At 45.6% G+C, this 20794-nt stretch overlaps 1 protein-coding gene across 5 annotated transcripts in view; it reads right to left on the bottom strand.

Moving 5' to 3' along the window:
- AP1S2 (adaptor related protein complex 1 subunit sigma 2) overlaps positions 1–20794 on the bottom strand; it is a 101370-nt gene that overhangs the window by 40916 nt on the left and 39660 nt on the right. Inside the window, exon 5 of one of the 5 annotated variants that reach the window (XM_066599470.1) lies at positions 15881–15949. The exons of 3 other annotated variants lie outside the window; for them this stretch is intronic. In XM_066599470.1, coding sequence (XP_066455567.1) covers positions 15905–15949 — 45 coding nt within the window. In that variant the 3' untranslated portion in view covers positions 15881–15904. The remainder of the gene's footprint in view (positions 1–15880; positions 15950–20794) is intronic. One more of the 5 variants, XM_066599471.1, reaches the window with a different exon arrangement.

The raw sequence follows: 20794 nt of genomic DNA on the forward strand, positions 1-20794 counted from the left end.
GTGACTCATATTTGGTTACAGAGTTACCCGACTGTCCAGCTATAATTTTTAGGAAAGACAAAAATACCATACCCCTTTCACGCCCCTGTAAATACCATACCCCCCCCCCCCCCCTCTGTGAATGCTATAGGGAAACAAAGTTAAATATGGCTGTAAATGTTGGGCAAGCATATGTCACAACCGTAAAGGGAGTAGTCTGGAAGAGTAGAAGTTCTCTATACCCCTGAGGGTATCTCTAAACTGTGGGTCCAACTGCATCATATATGTGATTGAATGCCCCCGTGGGCTTAGGTTTATAGGCCGTACTAATATACAAAAGGGGTTCATGAAACATGGTGTATCTAGACAAAATATGCCAGCCACCACAACATGAACCCCTCCGGCCTACGCATCACACGTTGGAGAAGATCCTTCAGGAGGTCTATTCATGACTTAAAATCAAAGAGGGATTCTGGATTTTTTTACTTAAATACAATAATTCCGAATGGTCTCCATGAGATTCTTGAAAGATGTGACCTTGGTTTCCCTTTAACCCATATATTTATACTTTTAATGTACTTTTCCCTTCTATCCTGTATTGTCCACATTGGACACTTCCACCCTCATAATAATAATAAATCTTTAATAAATCTTTATTTGTATAGCGCCAACTTATTCCGCAGCGCTTTCAGGCATGGATAAATGCAGAACAATACAACAATTACAATATAAGGTACATTGGGTTAGACACAAATGGGTTGAGGGTGGTACAGGAGGTGCAGGGGTGGGGAATACAGGCAATAGGAAATATTATGTACAGATCATTTATCAGAAGGCAAACAGGGTGGGGCACCATAGGGAGGGGCGAGGGACTAGGTCAGGAGAGTTGGTATGCTTCCCTGAAGAGGTGCGTTTTTAAGGCACGTCTGAAATTTCGTGCATCGGGAATTGTCCGGATGCCTTGGGGTAGAGCATTCCAGAGGATGGGTGCTGCTCTAGTGAAGTCCTGTAGGCGAGCATGTGAGGTTCGTATTACAGGGGTGTTTAGTCTGAGTGTGTTAGCCGATCGGAGTGAGCGGGCTGGGTGGTGTACTGACAGTAAGGAGGCGATGTATGGTGGCGCAGCGCCATGCAGAGCTTTGTGAGTGAGGTAGAGGAGTTTAAATTTAGTTCTGCAGTGGATGGGCAGCCAATGCAGCGACTGGCATAATGCAGAGGCGTCTGAATAACGACTGGATAGAAAAATGAGTCTAGCTGCTGCATTTAGTATGGATTGGAGTGGAGCGAGTCTAGTGCGGGGGAGGCCGATGAGTAGCGAGTTGCAGTAGTCAAGCCGGGAGTGGATGAGTGCAACCACGAGCGTCTTTAGCGTGTCCGTGGTTAGGAACGGACGTATTTTAGCAATATTTCTGAGGTGCATGTGGCATGTTTGGGCCAGAGATTGGATATGGGGGGCAAAGGAGAGGTCAGAGTCCAGTGTGACCCCAAGGCATCGGGCATGCCGTCGGGGGGTTATGATGGTGCCAGACACTGGAATGGAGATGTTGAGGGGAGGTCGGTTAGAAGGTGGAAAGACAAGGAGGTCAGTTTCAGAGAGGTTTAGTTTGAGAAAAAGGGAGGACATAGTGTTAGAGACAGCGGACAGACAGTCGGTGATATTTTGGAGGAATGGTCCAGAGATCTCACGAGAAGAGGTGTATAGTTGGGTATTGTCAGCATAGAGATGGTATTGGAGGCCGAATCTGTGGATGGTTTGTCCAATTGGGGCAGTATAGATAGAGAAAAGAAGGGGACCAAGGACCGAGCCCTGGGGTACCCCGACAGCAAGAGGAAGTGGAGCAGAGATAGAACCAGCAAAGGAAACACTGAAAGAGCGGTCAGAGAGGTAGGAGGAGAACCAGGAGAGAGCAGTATCCTTTAGACCAATAGAGTGGAGCATAGTGAGGAGATTATGGTCGACAGTGTCAAATGCAGCAGACAGGTCAAGGAGGATTAGTAGAGAGTAATCACCTCTCGACTTTGCAGTCATCAGGTCATTTGTTACTTTTGTAAGGGCAGTTTCGGTCGAGTGTAGATGGCTTATCATGATAATTTTATACCTTCTATATCATATTTAGCTTTAGGCTGGGGTTCTATTTTGCTTTTACATGGTTTTATGGTATCACACGGTATTATCCCAGTGACCACGACACGTATCCTAGTTTAACTGTCTTTTCAGGTCCTTGGGTGGCTGTTGGAGCCAATATATTTTATCCACCATGTTACATCTTTTATATGTTTTATTCATTTTAAATTAGTCTTTAATCAACGTTGGTTGCAAATTTCCTTCTCTGAAATATATTTCACATTTCGCTCCTCCTCCTCCTCCTCACTTTTCCAATCTCACTACTCTGCCTGTAACTTAGGACTATGCTTTTATGGATATGGCGTATACACATTGTTAATCCTTTATAGCATATGGTTTCTTGTTATATTGTTTTATTATTAGAGTTACATAATTTAACAGCTTGGATTTTATAGATCGAAGTTTATAAGGTCATTATATATTTTTTATCCAGCGTGCGTTCCCTTCTAGTTTTTCCGAACCACATGTATATATGTGTTCCAGCGACCGTATCCATGCCCGGACATCCGGCACAAGACGACGAGCCAAAATGATCACAATGCCAAAAATCTATACCACACCCCCGAAAGATCAAATATTTTACTGATCGTATGGGTAAGCAGGCCGAGTTTCCTCCGTTGGCCCTCATAACGGTCACCCACTTTTTTTGTTGCTCTATCTATTTGATTTATGTTAAATTTAGCCTTATTAATAAATTGGAAACATTTCCAACATATTCCCTCTGTGGACCATTGATTGGGACTTCAGGAGAGCAGTTTTGTGACCTTCTGCAAACCAGGATTAAAGGGTGTGTTCACAACGGAGACCGGAGACACCCCCCCCCCAATCCTGTCAAGTAAGTGAATTCATTTTTCTATATCAAATTGTCTGTAATCCCTGGAGCGTGGGGGTTTTGTTTAATTTCCCAGAGACATTGTCTTCAAGCTCCACTACCCTGAAGCTAGGAACATGATCCTTTCTGCTGCGAGAAACCTCTTGTGTCTCCCGGGAAAAGAGACAGGTGTTCAAGTCTTTGCAGACTTCGCTCCCTCCGCACTAGACCGCAGACAGCAACTACGGTAAATGACTATGGCTTTACAACCCGCTCCATACACCCTTTGTGACACTTGGCATTCGTGAAGGGGTTACAAGGATATTTACTATTTATGACCTATTCTCAGGCTAGGTCATTAATAGTTGATATGTAAAGGTCTGCCCCTTGGGGTTCCCACCAATCTGCTGATCCCAGTGCCCACTGTCAGTGATACTGTAAACAGATAGCGCTGTCAGCATTGTAGAGGCCCAGTTTGGTACTACAGCCACAGCTACTATTTAATTCAATGAGAGCTGTGCCTGCAGTACAGACAGCGCGGTCCGCACTGATAGCGGGTCCAGGGACCAGCTAATCGGAGGGGATCCTGAGTAGCAGACCCCTGCCAATCAACAGAGGATAGGTCATCAACAGTAAAAGTCTCAGAAACCCCTTTCATGTTCACTGTCAAAAATGTATATTTCACCCTACAAGTATGTTTTCATCTCATAGTATAAAATGGGAATCTAGAAAAACTACATTTTCTACAGAGTAAGGGGCACATTGTTATTTGTTCAGAGGAAATCCAATGGAAACGATCTTCTTACGGGTCATGTGAGGGGATAAGGGTGGAGTTTGAGGCCGATATCCAAAACTTTTCTGCAATGTAATACTACACTTTTGTAATAACACACTTTGCACGACGCTGCTGTGCATCTACTGTTCTGCACTTCTGGACGCAGTTAATGACTTCCAGTATTGGTGACAACTCTCCCTGTGCATATAGTAGATATAATATTCCTGGTCACTGGTAATGGTGGTTGGAATATTTCCCGTACAAACGCTTTGGTGTCTCAGGACAGCGCTACCATCAATGTGTGATCTAGTAGATTAAAGGGGTTGTCTCGAGGAAGCTGTGAAATTTTTTTTTTGCCCAGTCCCCCTAATTAAGCATACATTACTAAGCCCCCCTGTAAATGACTTTTCTAGCCGGTTTCTACTTACAGTTCCAGCGTTTCAGCAACTTATAAAAAGTTTCCCCAAGATGGCCGCCGGCTCTTTTCCCGTCGCTTGCTGTAGCCCGACGTGCGCGCTCCCGAGACGCTACCAGCTGTGTCTCCCTGACAACCAGACGCCCCACAGCCGCCGACCGGACCCCGGGATTGAACGCGGCCAACCAGTCACCCACTGCCAGGCAGCAGGTAACCGGCGCTAGCCCCCGGCTCCCCCGCGCTAGCCCCGGCTTCCCAGCAGTTGGCCCCGGCTCCCCAGCGGTAGGCCCCGGCTCCCCAGCGGTAGGCCCCGGCTCCCCAGCGGTAGGCTCCGCGGCCACAGCGGCAGTCAGTCACGCGTCACCCCCGTCAGTCCGTCACCCATCACTTACCTGGGCGGCTGGGCTGGGCGGCTTCTCGGCACGGCTGGGCGGCTCTGCACCTTCCTCTAAGAGAGGATGGTAGCAGAATGGCCGCTCCAGCGCGCTTCCGAGAAGATACAGCTCGTCTGCGCATGCGCAGAAGAGCTGTAGCGGCGAGCACACTGAAGCGGCTCGTGCTCAGAGCAGACGACCGGACTGCGCAAGCGCGTCTAAAAAGCAAGCCGCCAGCGAATTTAGACGGAACCATGGAGACGAGGACGCTAGCAACAGAGCAGGTAAGTGAATAACTTCTGTATGGCTCATAATTAATGCACGATGTACATTACAAAGTGCATTAATATGGCCATACAGAAGTGTATAACCCCACTTGATTTCGCGAGACAACCCCTTTAAGTATTTCCTTGCTGGTTGCTGTGATGGGTCATGCTTCACTTTGATGGCCGGCACTGACCACAGTTGCAGCCTAGTAGAGGACAGCAGGGGATCCCCATGACAGCAACATTCAGGTAAAAACAAAAAAAAGAAATTTCGGACATTTACATTACTGGAAATCCGAAACAATATTCTGATCTCCTGTGTGTTAAATATCAGTGGTGGTCCACGATCACAGACTGCTTCCCAGATGCGTCAGAAAATATATTTAACTGGGTTTCCTTTTTAAATGGAGTCTGTCAGTAGTTTTGACTCCTAAAAACTGCTGACAGCGTTATATAGGTGATGGGGGGGGGGGGGGGGAGTGTAAACATACCTGGGGCTATGATCATGCATCTTGCATGACCAAGAAATTCAACTTTTCATCACCCAGCGCAATGATCACAAGTGCCCAGTAGGCGGTCAAGACTCTCGGCATAGAACACTTCTCCAGCCCCTCCCCCTCGGAGTGACAGCAGTAGCAATCAATCAGGAGACAAAGGGAGATGGGGTAATAAAGCAGCATGTTTCCACATGCAGAGAGTAGTTATGTGTCTCCATATAATGTGTACCTACTACATAGTATTTGTCAGATAGCTGGTCCATTAATTTTTGGCAAATAACCAAAAGGAATCCAAGAATTGAGAATGTTGTACGTTCTACGCTGAAATGAACCAACTCTTTGGGCCATTATTCAGCATCTTGTTGCTCCTGGATCACAGATTTAGTTGGATGAAAGCTGTGTGGCACCTCAGTGTATTTGCTACTAGGACATTTAGCTAAATACCAGTGGAAACTGCAGCATGAGGAGATGTCATTTAACAATATTTTTGCTGAAATTGCTCATCAGTTCTCTTTAGTGTAAACTTTATTATAGGCTTTGCGCATGAAAAATCAATAGTCCCTGCAGAAAAAATTATGCACTTTGCATTGAGTTCTCCTTCTCGTGCATGTATAAGGCCTGATACTTGGTTTGAAGGCTCCCCTACATTTCATTTTTGGTTAGCGGCGTTCCCAGCACTGATCAGTGCAGAAATCCTACAGAAATCTCATGACTTGGCCACACCGAAAAGCCACGGGAGAGCCGCAGCTTCAAAACCCGTGGCATTTCGCAGCGGGCTTTGGAGCAGTTCGGCCACCAGCATTCCGTTGCACCTTTCTCTCCCCATAGAGAGGAGTAAGCCTGCAACGAGAAAAAAAAAAAGGGAATTGACATGCTGCAGCAGTCAATTCCACGCCGCATCACATACCATAACATAACATCTGCATTGGGGATTCCGGTTTCCTGCTCCCCGCGGCCGAACATCTCCGCCTCTGGATGGAACTGAACAGCACCCGGCAGATTACGCTGACTACAATGGTGTCCGTCAGCTTTCCGCTCAGCTAACTGGCTCTTGGAGGGAAGAAAAAGCGCTGCATACAGTGCTTTTTCTTCCGTTATCTTGAGCCGGATCTGCGACGCAGATGTGAAACTGGCCTAATAAAAGTAACAAATATATAGAAAAGGCAGGATCGACAAATTGTGGCCCATCTCCCTTGTATCGTCAGATGCAGTCAATGGTCTACAACGTACTATATACTGCAATACAATAGAACCGCACAAAGCTGCCTTTTCCTAAAGGACTTTTTAGAAGGATAGAAATCGTATAAGTCGCTGTGCCTTGTCAGACAGGCTGGGATTCACAAAATACTTTGATATATAATATTTGCTTTGATTTTCACGACTGGCAATCTATCCCATAAATTAAGTACAGAAGCCATGAACATATGGCAGTGAAGGATCTATCACACAGAGCCATCAGTTATGTCTAAATGATACTGTGTACATCTGCTGTACAATCCCGCATCCCAGATAGCGCCGCTCATCCCATTACCATAATAATGACAGTTTTTCTAACGCTGCTGCTTCTGGAAAATGATCCGAGTCTGCGATAATGGCCGGTTTACCCGCTGCCTAATGTAACAGAAGAGGCATCATTAATTTAAATAGAAAGGCTCACAGACAATGCTCTTACTATGGAGACGGCCGAGGAACGCCACCAAGCCAGCGTCACAGAGGTTCCTCCAAGGTCACCTTCTAATATACTTGGATCTGCACACAGTCCTCTGCTCTATGGGCATATATCGTACCCGGGTTACATGTGAACAATTTTTTTACAGCAATTTAGTTAAACATATAATTAAAGAAAATATAATAGAAAATATGGTAATAATGTTCTTGCAGCATTCATCACCGACAGAAGACGGCATCTAGCTGCTACATGTCAAGCAACCGGTCACATTGAAAATCAGCAAATCATCGAGCCGGAGGAGCCGAGCAGATGGATACATTGTTTGTTAGAAGAGTTCCAGTATAACTTGTCATTTATATCTCTGCTCTATGTTTAGGAGTCCAGTGGGCGGTCCTATCAGTGACTGACAGCTATCTATATGCACAGTCATACAGGAAGGTTGAATAGGACCACCCACTGGACCCCTAAGCATAGTACTATAAGCTAAGCTTATGGGCTGAAAGTAGGTGACCAGCTGAGTTCGGGGATGTAAGTGTTAGGGCTCCTGTCCATGGACAGATTTGCATTGCGGAGTCCAGAGCGGGATTCCGCCTCCGGATTTCGCAAATCCAGCCGCATAGCATGCAATGTAAAAACGCGATTTCCTGCCCACGAGTACAAATTGATTGTTATTTTCTACTCACGGAGACGAAATCGCAGCATATCGCGATTTTGTGCGGGCTATGAACTGACGGCTTTCATTGAAGTCAATGGAAGCCATCCGTCCCGTACCCATTCTGCAATCATCATTGCAGAATGGCCGCAGGAGCTGCGTCATCGCCATAGTGACGGCGCGGCGTCCTCTGTACTGCGCATGCACAGGCCAGCACATCGGCAGTACAGAGAGGAGACACAGGACAGGTAAGCTGGGGTCAACAGGCCAGGCATCGGTTTAAACTCTGCTGTGGGAACCCTACATGCGGGGTCTGACCCACCCGTGGACAGGCGGCCTTAGCCTCGGTTCCCACACAGCGGAATCCCGGCGGAAATCTCGCAGTTTGGCTGCAGAGAAAAACCGCGAGATTTCCGCCGGGAGAAGAGCTACTTCAAAACCCGCGGCACTTAGCAGCAGGTTTTGAAGCGGCCTGGCTGCTCGCTCTTCCGCTGCGGCCGGCGCTCCTATAGAGGAGAGCCCGGCCGCAGCGGAGGAAGAAAATGAATGAGCATACTGCGGCCGGCTAAACCGCTCTGCAGTGCCGGCTTTGACGTCCCGTGTGGACGAGATTTCTGAGAAATCTCGTCCACATGGCTGGCTAATCCCGGGGTTAGAGGCCGCATGCAGATTTGCCACGGCGAAATTCCGCACGAAATTTCCGCGGCAAATCACACCCCGTGTGAACCCAGCCTTATACTTACCTCTTTCATTGTTCCTCCAGTGTGGGTGCTAAGCCACCACTGTAGTGCAAAATTACAACGGGCGGACTACATAGTGCGCTGCTCAATGCCTTCAGCGGTGGCTTTCAGCACTCACACCAGGGGCAGGTGAGTACAACACTTACACCCCCGGACTCAGGTCACCTACCTTCAGTCCATAAGTTAGCTTATAGGGCTAAAAGTAGCCGGCAGATTCCCTATAAATCAATAAATGACAAGTTACACTGGAACTTACCTAACAAAACTATATAACAATCTGCTCAGTTCCTCCTGTTCTATAACTTGATGCCCACAGATCGGACTGTATTTTCACTAGTGTATTGGCCTTGAAAGGAGTTGTCTGGTTACCAGACAACATTGCTACTATATCAACAACGGTCTTAAAATAACAAAAATAAAGCAGTACTTACCTATCCTCTGCTGAGGGAATTAAATGTTGCTACCCTTCTACGGTCCTCCACTGATTGTCATGGAAGATGACGCCAGCGGAAGTCATCTGACCGCGGCAGCCAATCAGAGGCTGCAGCATCACCACCCATTCTCCTGGCATCAGCACTCACATCCAGGCCACCATGACGCCAGGAGTTCAAAATAGTGATGCTGAAGCGGTCAGGTGACTTCCGCTGATGACATTTTCCACATCGGAAGGGCAGCTTGACAAATCTCAGGAGCCAAACTGTAGGCAATGCACCTACAACTTGGTTGCTCTTACCCAACTTTTTGGGTTGCTTGCTATTGAGGTCTATGGAATAAGAGGGGCTAAATGACACCCAATGTCTCCTGACCTTTAAGCACAAAATGAACCATCTTAAACCATAAGTCATTTATATTCTTACTTCTAGAACAAATCCACGCAGCAGTGAAATTAAACCTCCTTCTGCGGTTTCTGTGGGCGATGACTGGCACATTTCCTATGTATTCAAAGTGGTCAACTATGCATCCAGAACGGATCTAGAGCTATGGCTTCTAGACCTTGTACAGATGAGGGCTATGTGGAAGCTGGAAGACCTTCCGTTGTACTTATTAGGCTGTATGTGTGCTATATATCAGCGGTGTGACCAATGGTACAATAGGTTTGTAGTCCGGACTGCAGACAGATTATAACTGAGCTGACTGTAAGTGACAACTACACAACAAATGAGTCTTGGGAATCCCAAATGAAATTGTGACCAACATACAGAAATGATCACTTAACTGCAACTGCAGAGATTATCCCTTATGTGAAGGATTTATCAGAGGGAGTGGGTCAAAAAAGACAGAACAAGCTGGGCATTAAGTTCTATCCACACTCATTGCCAAAAAAATAATGCACTAAGAAGGATTTGTCAGAATCGAAGGGAACTTTATATGTGATTGTAATGATGATACATGGAAGTGATTACAATATCAGAGCGAAGAGATGATTATATTGGGGTAAACTACAATTCAAATGGAGGCTCCCGTACCCTGTGGTACTGCCTCTAGCCTGGATACATGATGTGATACGGTCGAACATGAAAGCTCTAGTACCCTGTTGTACCGCCTCTAGCTTGGATACAAGATGTGATACAGTCAAGCAGAGAGGCTCTAATACCCTGTTGTGCCGCCTCTAGTCTGGATACATGATGTGATACGGTCGGGCATGAAAGCTCTAGTACCCTGTTGGGCCGCCTCTAGTCTGGATACATGATGTGATACGGTCGGACATGAAAGCTCTAGTACCCTGTTGGGCCGCCTCTAGTCTGGATACATGATGAGATATGAGCGGGCATGGAGGCATACAGGTCCCATATAGTAGGTTGTTATATGTCACAACCAGAAGGAAATCCATTTTGGATAAGAGAACATCTTGATTCCACTGAGGGACGTCCTAAATTTTGGGTCTAATTATATTATCTACCTACTGGAATGCAGTTTAGAATACATAGGCCGGACCATTAATGCTCTCAGGAGAGGAGCAAATAAGCACTGCTCAAACATCCAGAAGGGGTTTACACAACTTAGTGTCTCCAGGCACTTTTTAAGCTATCATGAAAAAGATCCCTGTGGAATGTGTCTAACGCCCCCAGAGAAGATCCGCAAGGGGAATTCTCTAGACCGAGAACAAAAGAGAGGTTTGGGATCTTCCAGTTGAATACAATTACAACCAACGGTACTGGAAAGGATCTGAGGTCTGCGGGACACGGTGAGGGTTTGGTGGGGGGGTCCATACATAGAGGCTTTTAGGATACATCTTTATTTTACCCTTATACATTGTATTGATATGTTATATGCACCTGTGTAATCCATCCCGGTTAGTTGGTCCCATATAGGTATATATTTATGATTTTAATATTTTTCTATTTGTATTACTATCAATATTATTATTTTTTATTGTTAATATATTCCATATTTTATTCCCACTCATGAACTTCCCCTTCTTTATAGTTTATCTATCATTTCTAATTAGAATCCTCATTTTATTATACACTCCTTATACACATGTATATTTTTTACCTTTTCATTAGCGTGTTTATATTATTTTATATTTCTTCTCTTCGTGTAAATTAATGCCAATTTATCATCCTAACATCGGTGCATACACATTTCCAGGTTGAAGAGCAGATTTAATCACCATTTGGTAAGCTAAAGCGTGCGCTCCCATGGTTCCGGTCAATAGAGCACACAAACGTGCTCTCCTGATCTCAAACCACACTTCCTCCATAGCCACTAATGTAGATGGGAGGTTAGGGAGGTGGTTCAAGAACTGGATATAAATATTGCTCCTGTATGTGACCAATTTAAGCTTGATATAGGAGGTGTAGCTCTCACTGAAATCAATGGGACCGCAGCCTGCAGTTACAAGCACAGCTCCCATTGATTTCAATAAGAGCTGTGCTTGCAATTACGAGCACCGGCCTCAACATAGGGGCCGGAGCAGCACTTCCATTCCAACCCCTGTGCATCCTGGCGGGCGCTGCCTGGATAGCTCCTTTTTAGGGGTAACTTACTACTGTGGCCACTATATGAGTCACTACTGGACCACTACGGGGGCACTGCTACAACTTTTACCACTACGGGGGCACCGTTACTCCCGGGACCACTACGGGGGGCACCGCTACCCTCCGGGACCACTACGGGGGGCACCGTTACCCCCCGGGACCACTACGGGGGGCACCGTTACCCCCCGGGACCACTACGGGGGGCACCGTTACTCCCGGGACCCCTACGGGGGCACCGTTACTCCCGGGACCCCTACGGGGGCACCGTTACTCCCGGGACCCCTACGGGGCACCGTTACTCCCGGGACCACCATGGAGGTCATTATTACTACTGTGGGCAGTATTACTACTGGGGCCACTATCCGGTTTCATTCACATGGGCGTAAGCGCATTTTAGCAGTAAACATACATGTCGTATTTGCGCAACCATAAATCGCTTACACTGACATTTTCAGCTTCTCCGGCGTGTTTTTAAGTACACAAATACACTACATATTTGCACACTCAAAAAAGGACTTAGACAGGCTCATTGAAATGTTGCACAAATACAAAGTGAATAGGCAGGTTTCCTGTGTATTTGCGTCCGCCTATTGCAGTGTGTAATATGCACCAAAACAGGTCATGCCTCGTATATTTTTTTTTTACACAATTGCACATCGTGTGAAAAGGTACGCTCAGGTGAACAAACCCACTGAAAACCACGGGTTCCATTCACTGAATATTATACGTGTAAAACAGTACGTAAATACGCTCATGTGATGGAGCCCTTACTATACAATTACAATCGGCTCTTTGAAGGCAACCATAATGGTGATGTGGCCCTCAGTGAAAATGAGTTTAGCACCCCCGCTCTAGATCCTGCACACTTGTAGGCTGCTGAAGCTGGCATACCAGTGGGTCTTATAAATACACAATTGGCGATAAATCTGCCAACCAGGCAGACCAAGGAAGTGTGCCAACCTGGTAAAAGCATTTCTGGAAACCCCTGCTGTGTGTGGGCAAGCATTATCCTGATGAAAAATGCCAGTTGGAAGCCACCATGAGGACTCCCAACACCTCCTAACACAGTGATGGCGAACTGCCGGCACACGTGCCAGAGGGGGCGCTCGGGGGACTCTCTGTGGGCAAGTGTGCAATTTGTTACTCGTACTACTAGAATAAGGTGAGCAGACGTCCTGATTAAGGCGAGACAGTCCTGATTTAGGACCCTGTGTCCTCGGGGACACTATTACTACTGAGTCCTCTATGGAGGTCACTATTACTACTGGGGCCAATACAGGGGTACTAGGACTACTGGGGCCACTGTGAGGGTCATAATTACTACGGGGGCCACTGTGGGAGCATACCTCAAGCTGACTTAGGCCGCCTTCACACAGCCGTGAAAATCACAAGATTTGTGCGTTGCAAGACGCACGAATATTAACCCCACTCTTTTTAATGGGGTCATATACATGAGCGATTCCTTCCCGCATTGCTTGTCCTATCTTTGATTCCTTACCGCACTGCCATTGTTTTCAATAGGACACGAAAACAGATTGCCCGGCATGCGATGTGCATGCTAGTGCGATGCAAGGTTTCCCATTGAAAACAATGGGAAATGCAGATTCTCCAACGTGGCTGGGGTCGTTTTTTTTTCTAAACGAACGCCCCTCAGCTGCTGATACCCTCCATATTCCTCAGTATTCAGGTTAAATTGCCGTGTTGGCACTTTGCAGTAAATAAGTGGGTTGTGGGTTGCAGTTTGGGCACTCGGTCTATAAAGGTTTCACCATCACTGATCTAACAGCTTGGTCAGAACGGCATAGAAGCGGGCAATTCATCCAAATGACCATCTCATACAGTGATGCGCCTCTTCTCAAAGTCTGTCCATTAAACAAAAATGTCTTGTGAGTGCGTCTAGAGGCGCCTAGCAGTCAACGATCCTCAATATACGCGAGGCAATGAGGGCCTTTTTATAGGGCAACGAGGGAAGCACTTTATATGGCCCCTGGTGACAAGACCCAGAGTCTAATCAGACCACAGCTGTAATCATCTACATACCTGCCGGGCGAGCGTTGTAGCAACCCGACAATTCTATCTGGGTGTACTAATTATTTTGTCAATGAGTGTAGCCCAGGATTCAAGAGGTAGTGGCACGGATCGTTTCTTGCTCCATTGTATGTAATTAACCGTGCACACATAGCATGGAAAAATCTAATATATGTGGACCGTGGAAACAATATCCGTCACTGACTAAAGCCGGCTTTACACTGGCAAATGTGATATCAGGCCATGATTCATGGCAAAATATCGCCCTCACTGTCCTTCTAAAAACCCCTGGATGCGAAGAGTTTTCACATGGAATCAGCCTCGCATCCCTGCGGGCCTGAAGGAATCCCCTGTCACAGCTGTCACAGCTGCGGCAGGGGATCGTGATCTTCTCCCATTGATTTAAATGGGGCTGCCGCCTGCCCCATTGGCGACAATGAGCGATATCACAGATTTGTTTTTTTTAAATCGCAACTTGGTTTGAGTAAAAACATTGCAAATAAGAATGAAACCACTGAAAATCATTGGTTTCATAAGCATGAAAAAAAAAAACCTAAAAAAAATAAGTAGTAAGAGATTTTTAAAAGTTTTTTTTTCTTGAAAGCAGAGCCCCTCGTGAAGGACATTATTTTCTGTTAGATCACATACACAAGACCACCGCACACACATTACTGACCCTGCTCACACATTGATATGAAATGTAATGGCAGGAACCCAAGGAAAACATTGGTACAAAAACATGCCTATTGGTAACTTTGGCGGCAGTGCAGCACGGGCCTCCGTGTGTAAGACCCAGCAATCCTTACCGCAACGCACTCCGATCGCAGCTCAGGACCACAAAACGTGCATTCAGAGGCGTCCTACTTAAAACTACCAAGGTGGCTGCACTCATGTACGGTATACGGCGGTCCAAGCAGAAGTGCTCTTTAACCCCTTATGGGCATGTTCACACAGGGCGGATGTGCTGCGGAGTGTGCAGCAGATCCGCAGCTGAAAGTCTGCATCAAAACCCGCATTATTTGGTTCAGACTTTGACGCAGTTGTTAATATGGATTTTACCCCCTCGTTGGGGGTGGATTCCACAGTGGAAACGGCAATAAAATTGACATGCTGCGGATTTAAATTCTGGACGGGTCTTGTGCAGAGCGGACAAAATTATGAAAAGGTCATCCACTTTGCTGCTACTGTAAATGCTGCGAGAGTCCGCACAAAAAGCCATGACAAATCTGCCCTGTGTGAACACGCCCCAAGGTTGTCGATACAACTTTTTTTTGGTTTCTCCTCTTCACTTTCAAAAACTCATAACTTTTTTTCATTTTTCAGCTTGTCTAAAATATAATTATTATTATTTTTTTTTACATCGGTGGGGGTGTCTATCTTGTTTTTACGGCGTACACACTGCCCAAAAATAATAACTTTATTCTTCTAGGGGTCAATAGGATTACACAACATTTGTTGTTGTTTTTTGCAGCACTACATTTAAAAACTAAAACATCTTTAAGACAAAAAAAATATTTCTGTTGCCATCTTCTGACTGCCATAACTTTATCTTTTTGTTAATGGGGTTGTGTGAAGGCTTGTAGTTTACTGGACGACCTGTGGTTGATATTGATACTAGTAGTTTGGAGGACATATGAGTTTTTGAATGCTTTTTAGTAAATTTTTTTCTTGGAAGAAGAGTGACCAAAAAAGTGCAATTCTGTCATTTTGTATGCTTTTTCTGACGATTCTCACCGTGCAGGATAAATAATGCATTATTTTGATAGATCAGACTTTTCATGGGCGTAGAGATATCGTATTTTTTCGTTTGGATATTTTTATTATAAATTCAGGAAAGGGGGTTTTAAAACTTGTAGCACTAAACTTTTATCCACATATTTTTACTTTTTTTTTAGTCCCATAAGAACTTGAACTTGCGATCTTTTGATTGCTTATATCATATACTGCAATGCTTCAGCATTGCAGTGTATGGTATTTTTGCCAGCATTGTATTAAAACATGCTGCAGGCATGTCTTAATAGGCAGATAGACATGCAGCACTGAGGGACGATCTCATTGTGTAGGGGACATTCGGGACCTCCAAATCGCTGGCCAGTCAGAGCAGCATGTAGTGTCTTAGACTACCAATACGTTCTAGTGTGCATCCGGTAGTCTGAGAAGCGGTGCGGCCATCTTTGTGTGTCCAGGCCTGGAGGGTTGTGTTAAAGGATTAACAGCCACAATTGGCATGAATGCTGATCCTGGCTGTTGCAGCCGGGTGCTGACTACCAAAGACAGCCAACACCAACCATGTGTTGTCTCCATACAAGCCCCATGCAGAGAGGACGTACATATACATCCTGAGGTCCTAAGGGTTAAATTAAAACAATGAATGTGCATAGCCCACCGTTCTATATCAATGTGTGGACAGGAATCAATGGATGTTATAAAAGATTCCATCTATCAAAAACTGCCATGCTAGTAAGTACTGTCCCTGAGCACAATACCAACTATACCCCTATACTCATGCAGCAGTCCCCGCACAGCACCCAGTGTTACACGTGCATCAGAACACCAGTCCGTAGTTACCAGACCCCTACAGCGAGGCCGCTATCACAACATATCGTCTGAGTAACCTCCCCAGTCTTCGTTCTGACTCTACGAATAGAAAACCATGTTGAAAATTAAAGTTTGGGAACAAAAACAAGTTTAAGTAATAAAAAAACATTTCATGTAAGACGTAACCGATGTTTCCATGCTTTTTTTAATGAATATGACCAGCTTACAGGAAACGTCCATCATTGAAAGGGGTCGTTCTACTAAAAACACACCACCTATCTGCAGGAGAGATAAGTATCTGATTGGTGGTCCTGAGGATCACGCTTGGGCACTACCACTCCATTACTCTCTATGGGGCTACCGGAGAGGCCGAGCGCTGGTCACAATAGGTTGACACTTCCTGTTTTGAATAGCTCACTTATCAGCAGTCCTGCATTCCTTTTAAGTAGTGATCAACCGAATGACTGCTAAGCCCAGATGCCCCCCACACTATACATGTTTAGCTCGTGTGACCCTGCATGTCATTTTAGTGAACCAAGGAAGATGAGCGGCAATAGAAGAGTCTGGATCAGATAGGAAAAGTTCATTTTGTCCAACCTATCCAAGCATTCCTAGAACAAGGCTCAGCCAGCGCCCTCAGACATTATGCTGTATGCCACTGTCTGTCTATGTACGGCTTAAAGGGGTTATTTGAACATTTTTTATATACGTTTTGGGCCCGCTTTACCTAAAACTATAGAGAACCAATATACTCACCATGACGCCGGATTGCAGTTTCGGCACTCTGACAGGTGACTATCACCAGGCCGAAAGACCCGGTGACGTCCCATGAACCCGTTACATCAGCTTCTAATGTAGAAGGTCCAGCACATTTATGAACGTCACTGATGACGTCTCTGTCAGGCCTCCTATTGGCTGCAGTGGTCATGTGGGTAAATAACCCACGTGACCACTGCAGAACAGGTAAAACAAGGCACTGGAGGAAGGGAGCGGCAGCAAGGAAGCAGTTAGGCAGTGGGAAGGTTAGGATCTATCTATATATCTCCCCCATCCCCAAGGTTTCAAATACATTGGAAAATTCCTTTAAATGGGTTGTATGTACTTAGAAAAACATGGCTACGTTCTTCAAGAAACAGACCCTTTCCTCCTCATGGGTTAAGTATTGCCACTCCGTCCCATTCACTTTAACCCTTCGCAATCCAATTGTGGATTCAGGGATTCCTAGGGGGTTTTCTCTTTCTGCCATTAGACAATGGCGCCATCTGCGGGCCAGTACTGTGGTATGGGACATGCTGGAGAGGCCCCCGACAACAGAGCGGCCAGTAATCTACAGTAAGAATACCCTGCCGGACGTCTTCCAGCATCGGAGCTGTACAGGCTGCAATCAGAATGTCTTCAGACGTCAGACAGTGGATGGGAAAGGGTTAATGGGACTGATTTCCACTAGCAGACACAATCTATGGACAAGAGTGATGCTATTTCTGGAAGAAAGCAGCCATGTTTTTCTGGTAACTAAATGTTTTTTCCAATTTTCACCAATTCATTTCAATGGGCTGTGACGAAAAACTAGAGCGCAGCGCTGGGCTATTACCGTCAGTCTGATTGAAATGAATGGAGCAGCCGCGCACACGGCTGCTCTCCATGGAAACTGACAGCATACAGGTCACAGTGGAAATGAGGCAAATAGGACCCTCCATTCCCAAGTTTAATGGGGGTCCTAGTGGATGGGTTAAAACTGGAAAAAACATTTAGTAACCGAAATACCCCTTTAAGTAACTCCTTTATGCCACAATGTATTGTTTCTTATGCCAGCTTGACATTATTTGTAGTAACCATGCAGTTACATTGTTCACAATTTCTAATGTTTGTTTTATGACTTGTCTTCGGTTCTTCTTCAACTAAGACTCCGTTAATTAGTTTGGACTCCTAGTCAATCCTGGCAACCAATTTAAAGTAGAGACATTGCAGATCGGCAGATTCATCCAGAATAATGCGCTCACCACTTTTTGGTAGTGATGAATACTTGTGTTTTTGATGAATACTTGTGTTTTTCTCCCTTGACAATTAAACTAGATGTTTACAATCAATTTTGTCCTTCATTTGCCAAAGTCAGCTGAATTATCTAGTAGCGAGGACAAGGCATAGCGGGTAATCAGCAAAGAGCATCCCTGTATATAGAGATACCGTACAGAGGTCTATGCTCAGAGTAAACCGCTGCACCAAAATCGTGGCGCTCCAAAGGCTCAGCCAAAGTTTTGACTTTTCAGAAAATTCGTATTGGAACGCGATAACGTGCGTGCGCGGCTGTACACCTTACGAGATACTACAAAGGCTTACAGAACCAGAAATAAGAAGAAAATCAATAATCTATTATGGTGAAAAATCTGGTAATAAGGCACTCTGAGCTCTCAGTCTGAAGTTACTGTGTTGCACTACCAGCAATCACCTCTAGGCCGGTCCACCTGGGGGCTGATTTGCTGCCGAATGTCTCCAGCAAACATTCTGCAGCAAATCAGCGCCGAAAAGTCGGCCTCAAAACTTGCATCGTTTGGTCCGGGTTTTATCACGTATTGCTGTGCGGAATTGACCCCCTCATTGAGAAGAGGTGAATTCCGCAGCGGAAACGGTGATAAAATGGACATGCTACGTAATTAAATTACGCGCCGCATGTCAATTTCCGCACGGGTTTTGTGCTAATTTATTCCGCAGAATGTAGACGAGGTTTTGAAAATCTCATCCACTTTGCTACTGCTGTAAATCCTGCAGAATCTTTGGGCAGGGGGGGCCGCATGGAAATTCTGCAGCATATCCGCCCCGTGTGGAAGCAGCCTCAGTCTACCAGATGTCGCATCTGACTGTCTCCATGACACCTTCAGAAGCGGTACCTCTTTAAGAGTCCATCCACACGGGATGCAAAATCTGCTGTATATCTGCCTCAAAATCCACAAGTGTTGCAATGGATTTTGGCATTTATTTTGGCAGATTTGCTGTGGTTTTCACCCCTTCATCTAAAGGGAAAAAATCCATGCTGACGAGCCGCTGCATAAATTTACATACTGCGGGTTTAAAGTTTGCACTGCAGGTTAGTTTATGCTGCAGGTTTTTCTGCAGACTGTAGATGGGATTTCTTGAACTCTCCTCCACTTCTATAATACATTGTGTATCTAATGCATTCAAATCCACAATGGAAAATATGTAGAGTACACACTACGTGCATTAAATAGGATTAAATCCAGCCCAATAGGGTTAGCAAATATAGCCATCACATGTGGTATCATAGAGTACATTATAAATCATTGCCCCTATCTGGTGGGTGGCGAATATTGAGATAGAGAGGAAGCTGATCTCTATCCTTAGAGCCACATGTGACTGCAAGGGTCTCAGTTTCCTTTCTTCCTCCATTCTCACCTCCTTCGGGGCATTGAATGTTAATTAACACCCCATGCAAACACCTTACACTTTCCAAATTATGTAACTGCAAAAGACGTAACAAACGGAAAACACATGACGACTGAAGTACTTACACTGCGACAAACATGAAGCACTGGAACATCATGCTCTCGCTTCTCTCTCCTTCCGTTCTTTTAGTTATCTCCACTTATATAGAAGAGGATCATAATGCAGGAGAGGCACAATAATCACCTTTCTAAATAACCTGCTTAGCAGATTTCCCTCCACAGACCGGCGGTTGCTCATATGTATGCGCTAGAAGACAGCGTTCCACTTCGTTCTCCTATCCAGGAGCCAGCATTATAGGGTATATGTGATTCCATGGCACAGAAAAGGTGTCTATCGCTTAGTAGCCAAGGTTTTTCTTAGGTAAGGGAGGTGCAGAAGTGTCTTCACAGCAGAGACATAAATAGAGGCTGTGGTCAATATTCTGGCCATGCCACTGTGGGATGTGGGTGAGACTGCTGCAAAATAAGGGCGAACATCACAGGGGCGAGAGCCCATCCACACAAACATAGTGTGAACACATTCAGTCCACACTAGACGTCTAAGGATTGTGATTTGTCTTGTTTAACGATGGGTAATCTTAAAGACTATGGACACCTTTGCACTCGTTTTGCCTGCTCCCCTGTTGTGAACATGCATTGACTGCTTCTCCAACTGAGCTATCACAGAGGGCTGTATGACAGGGGATGGCGGGGAAGATCGGGAGAACAGAGAGCAGAAAAGGGTACTATTACAGAGGGCTGTAGTTCACTCCGGGTGAATTTTTTGCTCTCATCACCAGTGAGAGGGAAGAGAACCAGCAACTACTCAGAGACAAGATGAGATAGAGGAGAGATAGCGGTGTAGTACTGAGTGGGCCTGGTTATGCTAAACAGTCTCTGAAAGACAAGAGGGGAGGGGGAGCTGAGCTTGATAAAGTTCATGACAGAGACCAGCTGATCCTTGCTGGGAACACCCTGGAGCCAGAAACTTGAATGCAGGAGAGCCTGCAAACCAAGTATGAGGTTTTATAAATGCACGAGAAGAAAAACTTATCATTTGGTAAGATATGTGTGTGTTGATTGTTCATGCAAAGGTTTCCATAGCCTTTAAAGACTACAAATGTACATTGGTGCAGGGAAGTGCCTAATCCATAGGTTGTCCAATAATGCATGGATCGTTTCTAGTGTGACCAGTGTAATGGTCATTCCAAGAAATCACTGTATACGGTGTAATCAATCAATGCACACTAAGTAAGGTCCCAACTCCACTACAACCTGCTATTAAACAGCTATTTTGGGACTTTCACTGTTGATGCGCTAGCTTCAGGATAGATCATCAATAGTTGATCGGCAGGATTCCGGCACTCAGAATCCCTGACGATCAGCTGATCCCCATGCCAGCTGTCAGTGCACACAGCGCTGGGAAAAGATAGAGCTGTCTGTATTGCAGTGGCCCGGTTTGAATTCAATGGAAGCTGCTCCGCCAGTACAAAACTGGATCACTGCA

Source organism: Eleutherodactylus coqui, chromosome 4 (assembly GCF_035609145.1).
Source record: "Eleutherodactylus coqui strain aEleCoq1 chromosome 4, aEleCoq1.hap1, whole genome shotgun sequence".
NCBI lineage: Eukaryota > Metazoa > Chordata > Amphibia > Anura > Eleutherodactylidae > Eleutherodactylus > Eleutherodactylus coqui.